General features: G+C 33.4%; 2 protein-coding genes across 6 annotated transcripts; one reads left to right on the top strand and one right to left on the bottom strand.

Moving 5' to 3' along the window:
• Window positions 1–3,951: 3,951 nt before the first annotated feature.
• On the top strand, window positions 3,952–5,362 carry LOC18095418 (protein ROOT INITIATION DEFECTIVE 3). The gene has a single exon (XM_006370009.3). The coding sequence runs from the start codon at window positions 3,982–3,984 to the stop codon at window positions 5,218–5,220; it is 1,239 nt and encodes a 412-aa protein (XP_006370071.1). The 5' UTR covers window positions 3,952–3,981; the 3' UTR covers window positions 5,221–5,362.
• Window positions 5,363–5,391: 29 nt separating this feature from the next.
• Window positions 5,392–11,443, bottom strand: LOC18095419 (protein VTE6, chloroplastic). Of its 5 annotated transcripts, none has more exons than XM_006370011.3 (5): window positions 10,918–11,443; window positions 10,033–10,286; window positions 8,149–8,272; window positions 6,703–6,807; window positions 5,392–5,910 (listed from the first exon to the last, which is right to left on the bottom strand). In XM_006370011.3, exons 1-5 carry the CDS (start codon window positions 11,299–11,301, stop codon window positions 5,815–5,817), a joined length of 963 nt encoding a protein of 320 aa, XP_006370073.1. In that variant the 5' UTR covers window positions 11,302–11,443; the 3' UTR covers window positions 5,392–5,814. The 5 variants fall into 5 exon arrangements, with proteins under 5 accessions (XP_006370073.1, XP_024456089.1, XP_024456086.1 ...); XM_024600321.2 differs by having other exon boundaries at window positions 11,067–11,213; XM_024600318.2 differs by having other exon boundaries at window positions 10,033–10,303; window positions 10,918–11,049.
• Between the last annotated feature and the right edge of the window lie 5,063 nt (window positions 11,444–16,506).

Raw genomic sequence — 16,506 nt, forward strand, 5'->3', positions numbered from 1 at the left:
CAGTTATGATATGCTTTTAATAATTTAATGTCGCCTAACACAATTCGCAATCTCGGCGACGGTAATAAGAGGACAAAACAAAAGAACAAATGATTGGGATTTGGGAATTTCTTGACTTGGTGTCGAGTTGGCAATGGTTACTGTTTTTCTTGGTGTGAAACCGTGGCGCTTCCGGGGTGTTTACGGACCCATTGTTATTTTAAAAGTTTTAATTTTTTAAAATAAAATTATATTTAAAAAAAATTAATGTTTTTAATATTTTCAAATCATATCTTATATCAAAAATAATTTTTTAAAAATAAAAAAATTATTTTAATATATTTTTAAATAAAAAACACTTTAAAAAATAATCGTTTTGACACTTTCAAATACTTCAAATATAGTAGCGGTTATAATTTAAAGTATTTTTATTTGAAAATACATCAATATAATTTTTTTATTTTATAAAAAATATTTTTAACATCCGCATATCAAAATAATCTGAAAATAAAAAAAAATAATTAAAAAAAACATTTTAATTTAAAAAAAAAACATAATTTTAACCAGAAATCATGTTTCAAACAATTTCTTACAAACCATGTTCTCAAACAATACCTTCCACTTCTATTTGTTAGCGGCTATAAGAGAGCAATATTCGTGATGTTGAAAAGAGAAGACACTAGAAAGGGATGGAATATCAATATCTTCTTCCTCCTATTCTTTTCTCCACCATGTTAGAAAACCTAACCAAGAATTTTGAAATTGAAGTGGGATAATGGTCTTTTCGCTCTCTTCTTGTTTTTTTTCTTTTTCTTTTTCAAAGGCATGGTGTGGAAAGTAGGATATGCCAAATGCTAGTGATTATAATTTTAAGTAATTCATATAATGGTTAAAGAGATTTATTCTATTATTTAATTTTTTGAATGATAAATATTAAATTCGTCCGTTTAGTAGAGAAGAGATTTAGCTCTGATAATATGTAAGTTGTTCCAAGAATACTTTTATTGTTGAATTAAAAAAAATAATTCTATAAAAAATATTATTGGTCGTTTTAGCTATCAATGATGATTTTGATTCCTAATATGTTTTTTTGAGCGTGTTTGGCAGTGTGGTTGTGGGTGCTTTTCAAATAACTTTTCGTGCCAAAATGCATGTCAATGATGTTTTTTCATTTTTTAAAAATCATTTTTGACATCAGCACATCAAAACGATCCAAAACGTATAAACCATATTAAATTTTAGCAAAAAAAAAAAATTTCAAATTTTTTGGGAACGCAGCCGCAGCCGCGTTCCCAAACGGTACCTTAATGTGGATAGCAACTAGAGTTTCTTAATCCCTAAAGTTTTAGGATCCTAAGCACTACAGAAAAAAACTATAAAGAAAACCCTGTTATATATATATATATATATATATATATATATATATTAAAATTAACTCTATAATCTTTAAGGGGAAAAAAGATAGCTAGGCATCTTTCTTTATATCAATCTAGACCAAAAATCTTTATAAAAAAATGATTTTTATTAAAAGTTACATAGCTAATACTAATAGGATCCGATTAGAATTAGGGTTCCTAAACTAGACATATCCTTGTAAATCTTAATAATTAATTAAATATTATTATAAATATAATTATGCCATAAAATAAAAAAAGTTGCATCCCTCGTTAGTCCCCTGTAATTGGGAAAAATTCTCCCTCCATTAAATTGTCAAAAATTAAACTTGACCGTAACGAAGAAATACATACTTTAAATATAATATTGTAGCTAGCTTAATCATGAAGTATTATATCTTTGACCCATGAATTTTAAAATTTAATTTATGGTGTGTGCATGTTAAAAAAAATCATATTTAATATTATACTTTTTTTATTCCTATGAAGTCTACTTATAATTCTTTCACACGATTCTTCTACTTTAAACTTGACCTCTTTATCATTTGCAACTCCTAGTAATTCAACCTTTGTATGTCAAAGAACTCCAAGATAATTTTCCATAATACCTTCAAAAAACTTGTCTGAAATTAACATGTCTTCCATGTTCTTGTTTGCAAGATCTTCATCCTTAACAGAAAGGTCACAGTTTGCTATCATATTCTCCAACTTAATGTCGAAAGATTGAAACTATTTTTCAACTCCCTCCTCGACCAATATTATCTTGAACACAATCAACTAACTCTGATTTTGTTTTCACCAAGATCCTCCACGTGAATAAGTGGTTGTCGAGGTGGGACTTCAAGAATAGGTATAGGGTTAGGCATGCCTCGAGGTAAGTTTTCTTGCATTTTCCTCTCCTCTTCATTATCCTTCTTTACACCTCTCAATAAAACTAGATGTTCCAAGTTATTTGACATAAAACAATTTAACTTTTGCGTTGAGCTATTTGTTTTACCTTTCAAGGTCTCATAGCATCCCAGATAGGCTTCACTTTTGCATTGTAGAATGAGTTGCTATCGTCTACGTCCATCAAATAAAACAATCTATTTTGATATCAATTAACTCAACTTATAGTGTGGATAGAAACTAAAATTCATCAATTCGATAAGAGAAAAGAAACTAGAATTCTCAAACCCTAAAGTTACAACCCGTAATTGTAAAGAAAACTATGATATATTCATAAAAACTTTAATTCAATAATATTCAATGAGAAAAAAAGTTATACATCTATATTTATATTAGTCTATACCTAAAATCATTATAAGAAAAGTATTTTTATTGAAAATTTCATGGTTAGATAATAAAATCTAACTAGAATTAAGATTCTTAAACTAAACAAATCCTTATAAATCTTAACTCAATAAAAATAACTATACCATAAAATTAGCATCCCGCGTCACTATTCACTCCTAGCGAATACATGAGAGTTCTATTTTTCACACAAGCTACATAATCAAAATCAAGTGAAGAGCACTTGAGGGTCTAGCTGCTGTGGTCAACCGTGTGACTTGTTCCGCCCTCGTCCCGGGTTCGACCCTCTATGTGCACGCCTGTCACCCCCGCGGTGCCTTACCTGCTCCTGGGCTTGCAGGATGTCCAGTGGGCCGTGGGGAATAGTCGTGGTGCGCGTAAGCTGGCCCGGACACCCCATGTAAATCAAAAAAAAAAAAAAAATCAAGTGAAGATGAAAATTTTTATTTTCAAGCAGAGATAATCAAATCCAAGCTCAATTTCAGTTAGCAGGGCATCAAATCCAGAAAAACGTGTAATTAAAGAGAAGTCCATTTAGAGTTTTAACCCATTACTAAAGTAGCCCACCCATAAAACATTCAGATGCCCAGCCCTCCTCTTGCAATGCTGTGACCCTCCCCAGTTAATTAGGCAATTAATTTGTAGACAAGGAAGGTAATCAACATGGTGAGATTGTATTACTGGTCGGTGAATAATTCCTCCAATCTTGACGGGTTATGGAATGCAGCATATATAAAAAGATCACCTTGAGAAACAAAAATCTCAAGCTAGCTCCTCTCTTGCAGCCTGTAAGAAACCCAGAAGGGAGATTTCCTATGAAACACACGAACAGTAAACAATGATGCAGCCTTAAGATTATTCTCTCTATCATAACCTTTTGCCTATATGATCATAATATAACTCCAGTAGGTGGAAATACTAGTTACCACTCGATGATACTCCTCAAAGTCGTTTTTGGATACAGAATGGGGTGTATACCGCAGATTTGGTAAAAATTATTGTGATTTTCTTAGTAGGAATAAAGCTTAAGGTTCTCCTTTGATGATGAACAGGATTAGTCTGTGAAACTTGAAACCTAACGCGAAAATGGTCGTGTTCTTGTTCTTGTTCTTGCCACGTGAACCAACCCACCTTCCTAGTTTAACAGGTGTATAAGGAAAGCGAATTGCTGATGATATTAGTAACCTCGTTTTCAACGCCCAAGACCAAAAATCCAACCTTAACATGGAATCCACGTTTACCCCAAGTAAAATCACAAGACATCCTTTATATTATTTATTGCATGCCCAGCAGCCAGTAGTCCCTCCTGAAGAAAATGTCTTCTTCTCGTGAGATTGTCCTCACTAGCTCTCCTGATGGCCCCATTACTGCTTATGACATCTTCTCAGGCACCACCCTAGCTCGCTTCTCTGGCAGCAGGTCACCACGCCATGGCCTTGTCCTTGCAGGGAAGGCTTATATTGCCGCCTCTCATATCTCCTCAGCCACTGCCTCAGGCTCAATTCACCTGTACAATTGGTGGTCCTCGACAGCTTTTCACCATCTGCCTGTCCCTGAACCTGTGGCTCCACTCGCTGCCACTCCTGATGGGTCATTTTTATTTGCTGGTGGCGTTTCTGGGAATATCTATGCTCTTTCCATCCCTTCAGGTAACATTCTGAAATCATTTCCTGCCCACACTAAACCTGTATCCTGCCTCACAATCAGCAATGACGGGTCACTCCTAATTTCTGGTGGTGATGATGGTACCATACTTGTTGTTCCAATCTTTCAACTTGTTGAGCAAACAACGGATGGGAATTGTAAAGACTTGATGTTGCATAGCTTTGTTGCACATGATGGTCCAGTTACGGCTATTACTTGTATTGGGTTCTGCCACTATACTGTAATTTCATGCTCAACAGATTGCACATGCAAGTTGTGGAGCCTTTTGGATGGAACAAACCTGCGCAGAATTACATTTCCATGTGCAATTTCAAGGATTGCTTTGGATCCAACAGGGACAGAATTCTATGCTGCAGGGGCAGATGGTTTGATTTATAAGGGATTTTTGAAAGTCGGAAGCAGAAAACAAGTGAGCCCCATGCTTGAATTGGCGATCTTGGCTGACAAACATGGTGGAGCAATCATATCTGTGGTGATGATGAATGCGGGGAAGAATCTGGTATCTGCTGCAGAAGATGGGAGGGTGTATTTGTGGGAAGTTGAAAGAGGGCAGGTGATTATGGTTCTTGGCAATAACATGGAAAGCATAAGCGATCTAGTTGTCGCCAGTGGGATTTGTGATGCTAGAAGACAAGGTGTTAGAGTTGGTGAAAACATGAATAAATCTGTTGGTGGAGGTATTGTGCTATCTGGAAAAGAGTTTACCAGATCAGTAAAGGATACAGTAGAGATAGAGGATGTCTTATCTGTGGCAGCAAAAGATAGGAGCAAAACCATTGATATGCTGGAGTCTGCGATTGGAGTGTACGAGAGACTATTGGAACTCATTCTTAAGGAAGCCAAGGGAGGCACTAGCAGGAATAGCCATGAGGACAACGGTGACATGTAAACAGATTAGAAATTACAAAACCTAAATGGAGTAAGGAAATCCATAGGCCATAGCTCTTGTCATGTGTGAGCAGCGCTACATTAGGTATATTAGCTGCTTAATAAAAGCTTAGTGTGTAAAACGTTCCCCTAAATTATTTGTCACTGTTTCAGCTATTCATACTTTTAGAGGTTGTGAATTCAAAATTACATCGTTTCCATCAGAAAATTGCCTATAAAGAAGATTAAAAAATCACATTGTTCAGTTGTCAGTCTGATCTCTTAACAAAGGACTAATGCATCAGCTAATAAGAATAAATATACAAATAAAAATGGTAACATTTTGTATCTAACAAATATACAACGAATATTATCCCAAACAGATCCAGAAGTGCTTATAAATACCTCCTTGTTTGGCACTCTGATGCGAAGTAGCAGAGAGCTTTGTATGCAGATCACCAAACAGTCAATCTCACAGCTCGAAGTGAAACAGGGCATTAAACTTTATCAGCGCCTGATCATGCTTTGTTTATCAATAGAACTTGCGGGTGGCTGGAATGATGTTGATGCTAATATCCAAAATGCTCAGGCATTTGTATTCCGGTGATTCATAGATTTAAGCACCCCATTTTTGGAGAATGACTAGCTGCATCAGTACTGCTAAAATGCTGCCCATGGATATGTTGATGACGTTGACAGCATCATTGTTGAGCTGCGGAAAAGGAGCAGAAGCATCAAACTATATAATGTACTATGCAGAAGTTTATTGGTGAACACAGACTCAAACACCCTATCATATGATTGATGAAATCCTGAACCTAAGCAACATCAAACCAGGTACACACTGGCTACAATAGAGTTTTCAATACTCTACAGGGTGATGAATTATTCCAATAATCTGCAGAAACTGAGAAGTGGAATATTCTTTCTTAACATGCCCATTTCATAGTGGAGGGTCCGGACAAGCTAGGAGCCATACAATGGCCTCAATTTTTTATTACTCTCTGGTTAAAAGAGGTTCCACACATACAGCATGTATATCCATTAGGTAAATCCAAAACCAACCAGATGCTTCATCTCAACTCAGGTGATAATCCTCAATCCCAAACTAGTCAGGTAAGCTACATGAATCCAAATTTGAATTCAAAGCTAACCACAATCTAACAAAAATAATTAAAATTTAAGGTTCAAGCTGGTTAATGGTCTCCAAACAGTCATTGACAATCAAGTGCAACCCACTCTTCCACACAACTGATCAGAATTCAGAACATATATTGACAATAGCAGAGAAACATAACAAGTACAACTGCTGGCTGTATTCCATAGGTTGGCACACCAGTGAATGCTGAGTTTGAGCCTTCTATGGCTCCTGGAACAGGGAAAAGGGGGTGAGTTATGGGTAAGTAGTCCTTTAAACTCCCCAGTCCCCCTCATAGGAGAAAAAAAAAGGAAAGATTGTGAGTGCAATATGAGAAATTAAGTTATCTGTTTTTTGCTTGCTTACCCATTGAAACCCTTCTTTATCCTGGAAGGCAGCACCTATTATGCTCTCACCAACATTAGCAATTTGGGAAGCTATCACACATATAACTACTTCAGGTACATTTATCTGATCCATAAAAAGGAAAAGGAGAAAGATCAGGAATATGTCAAAGCAGTTACACAATAAAATAGTGTGGCATGATCTGAACGAGATTAATAAATAATCTGAAGAAACAGCATTTGATTCAGATCAATAAATAATCTGAAGAAACAGCATACAATTCAGATCAATTCATAATCTGAAGAAACAGCATGCAAATGTTGTCAAAATGGTTGCACCTACCTGTTAAAGTCTCCTTGAATCCTGTTCAGACAGAGGATGCTCGGTTAAGGTGTTTGGGAGTGTGGTAGCGATTGCTTTTCAAAGTGCTTTTCGCCTGGAAATACATCAAAATCATTTTTTTTATTTTTTAAACATCATTTTTGACATCAGCAGAAAAATATGAAAACACCAAAAAAATATTAATTTGAAGCAAATAAAAAAATTTCAATTTTTTTCAAAAACGCTTTTGAAACGCAAAAACAAACAGGCGGCACCCCTATTTGGCAGCCCATCATTAGACCAAGGGTTCTCTGCTGACGCACCAAAAACATCTTTTCATGTTGATAAATGCACAATGCTTCCTCCAAAAACAAGTAACTTCCTAATTCTTACAGGGAAGTTTTTCACTAAAATATACCTTGTTCATTCTTTAAATTTTAATTGTTTATGTCGAATATAGGGAGAAGGAAGGTTCAACTGAGGGATAAGTTGGACCATGAGCATCATAAAAGCTCAATTCAAAGCTTCCATAATGGACAGTGAAGAAATATATCTAAAACAACTGCAAAAAAAGGGGGTAATAGTCCTCCGCAGATAACAGGAGTGACTCCATAATACTAGGTTCCTTCAAAATCTCTTTTGGCAAGGTTTCTTCCAAATCATTTTTGGAAAGGTTTCCACCAAGTTAATCTTTTTTGGCAAGGCTTCAGAAATAAAATGGTGATCACAACAAAGAGCTAACTTTCTCATAGCATTCTGTGGGATTGGTGGCAGAAATTAAATGGAGAATATAAAGATCTATGGATCAAGCTAAACCATGTTTTTAGATTTTACATTTGACAGTAACTATCAGCACTAACCTTGCTATAACAACATAATCTGCGAATATGAAACTATGATAACGCTACTAGCATAAGGACACGAAACACTGTGACGATCCCCAAAGCAATGTGAGAAAGAAAAAGAAAGAGGCAGGAAAGAAAAGCTCATAGTGCTAACAGCCATTTGGTTGTACATGCAACAATTATTTTCTTATGCTTATAAAGAATACAAGTCAACCTAAAGAAGAATAAATTATACATATAAAGAGTCATTTAAACAATAAAATTGGTTGTGCATAATTAAAGACAAGATGATAAACAATACCTCACCCATGAGACAACCAACGGAGGCAAGAAGTATAGAGGCCAACAATCCAGCTAGTGTTCCCTCAGCACTGACAGCCCCTTCTGTTCCCCTTGGAACTACCTTAAATGTTGTAACAAGGTACCTACTCAAGCCACATAAAAGTGAAATTATAGACTTCTTACAGTCAATAGACAAAACAAAAGATTGAGAAAGGCATCAAAGAATTTCATTAAAATCAATTTTTTTCCTATAAAATACAAGCTTCACTAAACACTGAAACCCTTGAAAGTGCAATGATCAAATAACAAGAAATAATTCCAACCAGCATTTCCAGACTATCAAGTTAAGCTCTCATAAAAATGCTAACCCTCATATACTAGTGTAACTACAGCATGTAAGGAATTACTCAACTTGTGTGTGCACTTGTGTCTGGGAGTGTGCAAGAACACGTTGCCTCATAGGAAGGTTTCTATTTATTTTTTTCCTTTTTTTTTTCATCAGTTATAAATTGGATAATAAAAAATGAAATACATTGGATATGAGTCATATATAACAAAAGCACTAACACATTTTACAGGTAAATGATGCAATACTGCTGATTGTCATTGGGATGGCATAATACTACATGCTTTCTTTTCAAGTGAATGAGAAGAAACATAAACATATGATCTGATTATGCTTATTGTACATGTCTCTGACATTCCATAAAAAAATTTAGAATTAGGTACATGTGCAAAGTGCACAGGCTTGACATCATAATTACCTAGATACCATATAGAAAACCTGCCCATTTGAAAGCTTGCTTTGACCATTGGATGAGATAAGAATTAAGCTTACATAAGCTTTGAGAAAGCCAACTTCATAATATCTTTATTTACGCTTCCTCTATCGTTCATGCTTTGTTATCTAAATTTTATACATTTTCTTTTCAAAATTCCTGCTGTTAAAAAATGTAAATCATAATGGGAACATATCACACTCATTCTTTTGAAAACCATCTGAAAATAAGAAATGCAAACCTCAAACAGAAAATTATTATCAAAATAAGGTAGTTAATCATTGGAAAGTTAGTCAATCAAACATATCTCCAAAATAACCAGTCTATTTCTTACATAGTTTCCTCACATAAACAGCCCTCCTTGAAAAGGTTAGTACATCAATCTAAAGTGTACCCAAACAATGCAGACTGCATACACAAATCTTCTATTCCATCTTTTACTTCTAAGTCAAACCTTAGTTTCTTAAATCAGTCCTAGTTTTCTTATCCCTGTCAATATATTCTTCTTTCCTTATATATTTTCTTCTTTCATTATATAGTTTCTTTCATAGCTGTATATTATATTCTTCTTTCCTTATTTAGTTTCTTTCATAGCTGTTTATCCCTTGATTATATCTTTAAGATTTTCATTATTGTCTAGGCCTAAGATTAAGGGATCTGATTATATTTATTAGATCCTAGAATTAAGGGATTTGATCCTTCTTGATGTATATATATATTGTAACTCTCTTAGTGAAAGATATAGAAAACATTTTAGAATTTCTCTTGTATTATCTTGTCAATCCCAGCTACCTTCTTAAGCAAGATAGTCCTTGTCTCAAGGCTTACAAGACTACCATTAGTGCAACTGCTACCAATGTTCCAAATTCAGATCTGACTACATGATCAAACTTCTAAATCATCTACAAGTACTGCTTCTAAGTTATTTCTGGAGAAGCTATCACCTATAAAATAAAGAAAAACTAAATAAAACTGGCTGATGACTGATGCTATAAGTAGCAATAGGTTAATGCCATTTAAAGCCACTGAATTCAAAATCCTTCTTAATCATGAATGACCGAATTAAAGTCTAAAAATTCAGAATGAACTGCCACATCCTCACCAAAAATAAAAGCAATACTTACGTAGTTTTTCCATATGCCTTCCCTATCTCACTTGAGACTGTATCACTCAGCTTGGTACAGAAACTGGCAATAAACCCAAGTCGCCAAAGTGCAAGAAATGCCTCATCCCCTACTTGAAATATTGACAGAAAAGCGCACACACAACCGGCAGCACTTGAACCAATCACACTGCCTGGTCCTCTTCTTCCCTTCCTCTTCTCAGCCACTCCTTGAGCTTCCTTCTGTGCCATTTTCACTTTTGTAGCTGCAGTTCCCTAACAGCATAAATTAACTGAATCCTATTAAGAACAAGGTCTTAAATAACAAAAAAAAAAAAAAATTGCAATTACTGATAAACCACCCTCTAAATCAGGCATTTTGTTTTGTAAACAATCGGTTGCTAAAAGTAATCTCTAACTTTTACTATTCAGATCTTGCACATTAGAAATACAAAATAATATATAAGATTGGAGAAAGAGAAAAGAGAAATCAAAATCCCACATAATATTTTTAACCATTTAAAAGAAATGAAAGGAATTACAAATTAAACCCAGAAAGGACCGAAATTTAGAACAAAATAACTAAAAAAATCCAACACAATGGCAGACTGGAAAATTAATTCTTACACAAAAAATGAACCAAAATTAAATGGACAAAATCTAAATTGAATAGAATCAGAAAAAAAGCTCAAGCAACATAAACATGCATAAATATTATACAAATAACTAGAAAAGACAAAAAGGGCATAAAATGTAACGCCTGAATCACTAAAACAAAAGGAATTCAATTACATAAGCCATAAAAAAAACCCAATAAAACGAATCACCAAAACCCAACAAAAACAACCCAAAACATAAATCAATTTAAATGCAAGTAAAGATTCAGTCCTTTTCTTTTCCAACTCACAATAATAAAGTAAGAGGCAACAAGGAGGAACCCAGAAGGACCAAAAGCGCGCCAAGTGAGAGTACCCAACAAAAAAGCAGCAAAAATCCCAGAAAGAGAGAGCCCAGATACCAAAATTGGAGACCCAACAAGAAAAATAGAGAGATTACTGAAAAGCGCTGATTGCCAAGTGGGTGGTGCTGATTGGATCAATCTCATAGCCTCCGATAGAACTCCTTGCGTCGAGATTGCATTTGGTCTGTGAGGGAGCATTTTGTTGTGGGATTTAAGTGTTGGGATGGAAGTGGGGATTAATGGTTTTCTGGGGTGGATTTGAGATTTGGAGAAGTGGAGAGGAGCGAAGAGAATTGGGTGTTTGATGTGGAGGAGTGTCGAAAGTGCCATTTTTGAGTGTTCTGTTTGACTTTAGTTGAAAGTGAATGCGAAGTGAGAAGCATGAGCATTTGACTATCCAAACAAAACTGGGTTAGAGCTTCGATCAAAGTCAGGTTCACCCAATATTCCATTTCTCGGTTAGGGGTTAAGGTTCGAGTCCTGGTAATAACTGATAAGTAAGTAACACCTTCCTTTTATCTGAAAATTATTTCTACCGACAGTTAAGGCTCAATCTAAGGCCTGTCCTAATCTCTTGAGTTTTGGGAGGTGGATCCTCCGAGTTTTTTTTTTTATATAATTATTATTATGTCTCGTTTATCTCTGTAGTCACACTGTTTTTTTTTTAAAAAAAATTATTATTTTTTACTTTACAATCAAGAGTCAAATAATAATTGGCTTTATTATATGTGCTTATTTTTTTCTTCCTCTTTTTATGAGTGACTAAATTTCAATCTTCATAATAATGTTCCTCGTATAAGTTAGGCTCTAAAAATATCATATTTAAAAAAACACTAAGGGCCTGTTTGTTTCTGTGTTTTAAAAGCGCTTTTGACAAAATTTGAAAATTTTTTATTTTTTTATTAACTTGAAATTAATATGTTTTTAGTGTTTTCAAATCATTTTGATGTGCTGATGTCAAAAATAATTTTTAAAAAATAAAAAAACATCATTGGCATGCATTTTGGCACGAAAAACTATTTGAAAAGCAATCACAACCACACTGCCAAACAAACTCTAAGTTTTATAGGATTAAGGGAGTGATTGATGTGAGACCAAACTAACCATAGTTGTGATATTGAGAGTTGTTATTTCATTATTGAAAATGATGTCCTCATTATTATATAGTTTTATATTTTTTTTAACACAAAACACTTATTTATGAAATGGTTGATTAGACGATGATATTTGTAGTAATTTGAGTTGTCCCTTTGATTTGTTTATTTGGGATGTTTCATCTCTAGTAGCTTATGGGATTTGCTTTAAGGAAATCATTAAGCATCCTAGATATGTTTGAGTTGAGGAATTGATATTTTTTTTTTCTTATTGCTCTTTTAAGGATGACTTTTTCTTTTTACTCCTCTGAAAAGCAATCAGTGTTGCATGATTATTACTTTTAAGATCAATTGGTAAATTTACAAGAATTTAGTTAATTACTAAAGACTATTTTCCCTTTACTTTTAAAGTGTTTTTTTTCTTTTCAAATTTACAACCCACAGGCTTTTTCTTAAGGCATTTGCATGGGTAATGTTGAGTTTTTGGATATGACAATGATGAGTTTCATGTCATATACTCGAATAGCCAATTCTTCAAAAGATTTTAGTTTGATACCTTATAAAATATAACATGGTCTCCAATACATTCCTTAATACACATGTCTAAAGTAGAAGTTTCAGTGAGTCGATCCATACAGTTGAGACTAAGGTTTCTCCATTGATGAATGTAGTTGATGAAAGGCTTCTTTGTCTATTGATATGTATTAGTGAGTTCAATCATACTGACCATACAATGAGTGTTGTAGAAGTAGTTAAGAAACTTACATTCTAATTACTCCTAACTATCAATTGAGCCAGACTCGAAATCAATATACTAGTGGAAAACATTGCCCTTTAAGGAACAAACAAATTATTTTACAATGAGGTCATCATTAATTTTGACATTGTTATAAGTCTCCACAAAGTAAGCCATATGTTTCCTTGAATTCCCTTATCGCATTGTTGAAACTTTAGTGGTTGATAATTCAAAGCCATCCTTAATAGGTTGATCTTCTAGGTGTACAACTTCATATGAGAATACAAAGGTTGAATTGAACTCTTTACTTGGTCCATGATGGCCTTCTTGATGAGATCTTTCAGTTGACTCATAGTGAAGGTGTCATCAGTAATACACTGTTTATTCCTTGTAGCTCTGATTATGAAATCCTCGACAACACCTTAGTGATATTTTTATAAAGCCATGGTATTCGAAGTTTATCCTCTCTTATTCAAACCCTCGAGTTTATTTATCAACTTTGTTATCTTATGGTCCTTTTTCTTGAGTGAAGTTGAAAGCCCCTCAACAAATGGTGTCAAATTAACCACTTAATCCTCTAAAGATGTAGTCTAAACCATCATCACTATCATGGTGCCAAAACCATTGCTTGGTGATATTAGTTGATATAGAGAAGTCTCCACATATGAATTACTGATGTAGTCACCTTGAATGTTAATAAAAAGTCCACACCCCTACTTTACTTTTATGATGGAGTTACTTGTAGTTTCAGCCTCAGAGTAGTGAGTCATCTTGCCCCTTATGTATTTGGCTTTGCCATTAGCTCAAGAATTGATTGAGTTTGCATATACAACTCGATGATGAATTTTATTTTCAATGACAGGGTTGAAGAATCTTCAACGGAGCATTGATGACTTGACTCAACAATCTTATTGCCTTTGAAAACAACAACAGTGATCATGATCTTCCTATTTTCGTTGAGAGGTTGTTGAAAATTTTTTCTTGAAGGAAAGAGGTGAGAGATAAAGATCTTCTTGGTGGAGTTGCCAGGAATTTATGAACACAAATTTAAGTACTTGGAAATTAAATAAACACATATGTATAAAATGTTTGATTTTATTAAAATATATGACTAGGTATAATCTCTATTTAAAATATTCTTATAAAAAATAAAGCAATCATCTAATTCTTTCCTTAAAATTGATTTATGGTGACATGATTGATTTGTGAAATCAAGCAAAGACTTGTGCTTTGCAAAAACATGAATTTAGACGTGATACTTGGTGATTTGATGCTTTGAAGAGTACATTTGATTTGTCTTTAAATTATTGTTGAAGAACTCTTATTAATATTTAAACAAAATTTTGTTTCTTGTAGACTTCAAGCGTAAACTAAAGGAAGCTTGAGAGACCTTCCTTGCTTGAAGAACTTATTTTGAAGAGAATTTTGTATCTCCTAGAGTTCTTTTTTTTTTTTTTAAGATGAGACCCTTTATTTATAGAGATTTGTAAGGGTACTCAGGTCTTTTTTCTAATGACACATGATATTACTTTGTTGGTTGAATTTTATTTATAACAAAATATCTTAAATATATTATCCATGTGTCAACCTTCCATTAACCAAGAAATATATAAAAACCCATTTTATTTTGCATGTTATTTATTTTAATTTCATTTTAATTTTTTTATGTAAAAATAAAATAGAAATGACAATGCTAAATTTTGACAAGCATAAATTTTTTATTTCAACAACATGATTTATACAAAGCAGGGTAAGAAAAACATTTAGTATAGTGCAAAGAAGAGCATTATGATGAAAATACTTTCTTTTTCGTTAAAGAAGTAAACATGACAACTTCTTGATAAAGTAACACAGCTTCAAGTTTTGCACATAACATATCAAAGTCCAACAAATTTGTTAATTGGCACGAATAAGTCACATGATCCTCAAAACACTCTTTTCTGAATCAACCATTAAAAATTGAGTACTTGGTACTCATAGATGAAAAGACAAAAAAACATCCTACCATGATCATGACAAAGATTTAAGCAAGGAATACTCCTTGGCTTCTTCTTCTTCAGCAACAAACATCCAATTTTACAAATTCATTGCATAATACCAAATGAGCTCTTTATATCCTGGCGGATACTTTTTTATGACTCGACTATTGATGTTTGAGATAATTATTAGTTACTATCTAAAGATAAAAAATACATTGATGTTTTGAAAAGATATAAATTCATCACTGTTTTAAATGATTTATCTTACATGCCTTATCTCTAGAATCAAATATATATTTTTATCTTTTCACAACACTAACCAAACACAACTTGAAAATCATATTTGTTTAAGAGCATTATGTTATTTGATGTATATGAACCTTTGAAGCTTTTTTTTTTTTTTTATGTTCAAGGGATTGTCTCTCTCTGATTTACCTTTATCAGCAATAACCTTCGTTTTAGCTTGCTTCTTCAGCCAAAAATTACAACTTTTCAAAGTCAAGGATCTTTCATACTTCCGTTTGTTTCTCTTTCCAATCATCCAATCATTATATGCAAGCAAATCCATATAAATCTTAGCGATCTAAAGTTGAAAAACTAAGTTCAATCTTGAAAAAAGTTCAAGAATGACAAACATATGAATGCGAGGGAATGATGTAAACAAGACACTAAGACTAGATAAGACTTTTAGGAGTCTTAAGGGTTCTTAGATTTAAGTTTGTTATTCTCTCCAATATGTTCATTGTGCATTGAAAACTGACAGAACCATGTCCTTGAATAATGATCAGGGACATGATGTTATTGAGTTCATTGAAGAAAATGGGATGTAATCATTTGATAAGAGTAACTGATCTTTGTAGAGAGGGTGTTTCTCAGTTGAATGGTAGTGGTTACAACCCCAGAAGTGGTCAGAAACACCTCATTTATTCACCCGAAGGTGCTTACTTGATAAGCCAAAATTGTCAAGAAGAAACTAAATAGTGGCCGAACAACACGTTGTCTAGGTTAAACCCTAGAAATCAGAATTTTTAATTAGGGATTTGATAAATTTTACTTTAGTCCATGTTTTTCTAATTGCTTTTAATTGCAACCGTAATTGCCTTTCAAACTGTTAATTTCATACAACTTCACCCCTACCAAACTTAATCATCAGCCTCAAAGTTTAGTGTCATTTTCATCTTGGTTATTGATTTTTGATTTGTGCACTTAGACCCTTTATGACCATCAAACTTTTAATTTTCTTCAATTTAACTCTTGATTTGGTCAATTTCAGCCTCTACAATCACACGCCTTTTTTTAGTTTGGTCTTTGATTTTGAATTTTTTCAATTAAGTCCCTAATTTGCTATCAAATTTAAGAAAAAATAAATACTAAAAAAAACATTAAGAAAAAATAAATACTTAAGCAATAAAGTCGAGTTAAAAGTAAGATAATGCCCTTCATTGTAAATAAAAGAAAAAAGAAATGCATATATAAGAGAGGATACAAATTCTATAGAAAAAAGAGTGTGAAAAAGGAGAAGCCAGAGAAGAAGTAAGCAAAACAAAAGAAGAAAAAAATCAATAAACTCGAGTTAACATCAATTAAAATAAAGATGTTATAGGTTAACGGAAGGGGAAAAAAAGGGAAATCATGAAACAATGATCATCATCATATTAAGCATCAATCATATTGGAATGCAAACTCAAAACCCCAAATAAATAAAAAACTAAAAGAGTGACTTAAA

This window comes from Populus trichocarpa, chromosome 1 (assembly GCF_000002775.5).
Source record: "Populus trichocarpa isolate Nisqually-1 chromosome 1, P.trichocarpa_v4.1, whole genome shotgun sequence".
NCBI lineage: Eukaryota > Viridiplantae > Streptophyta > Magnoliopsida > Malpighiales > Salicaceae > Populus > Populus trichocarpa.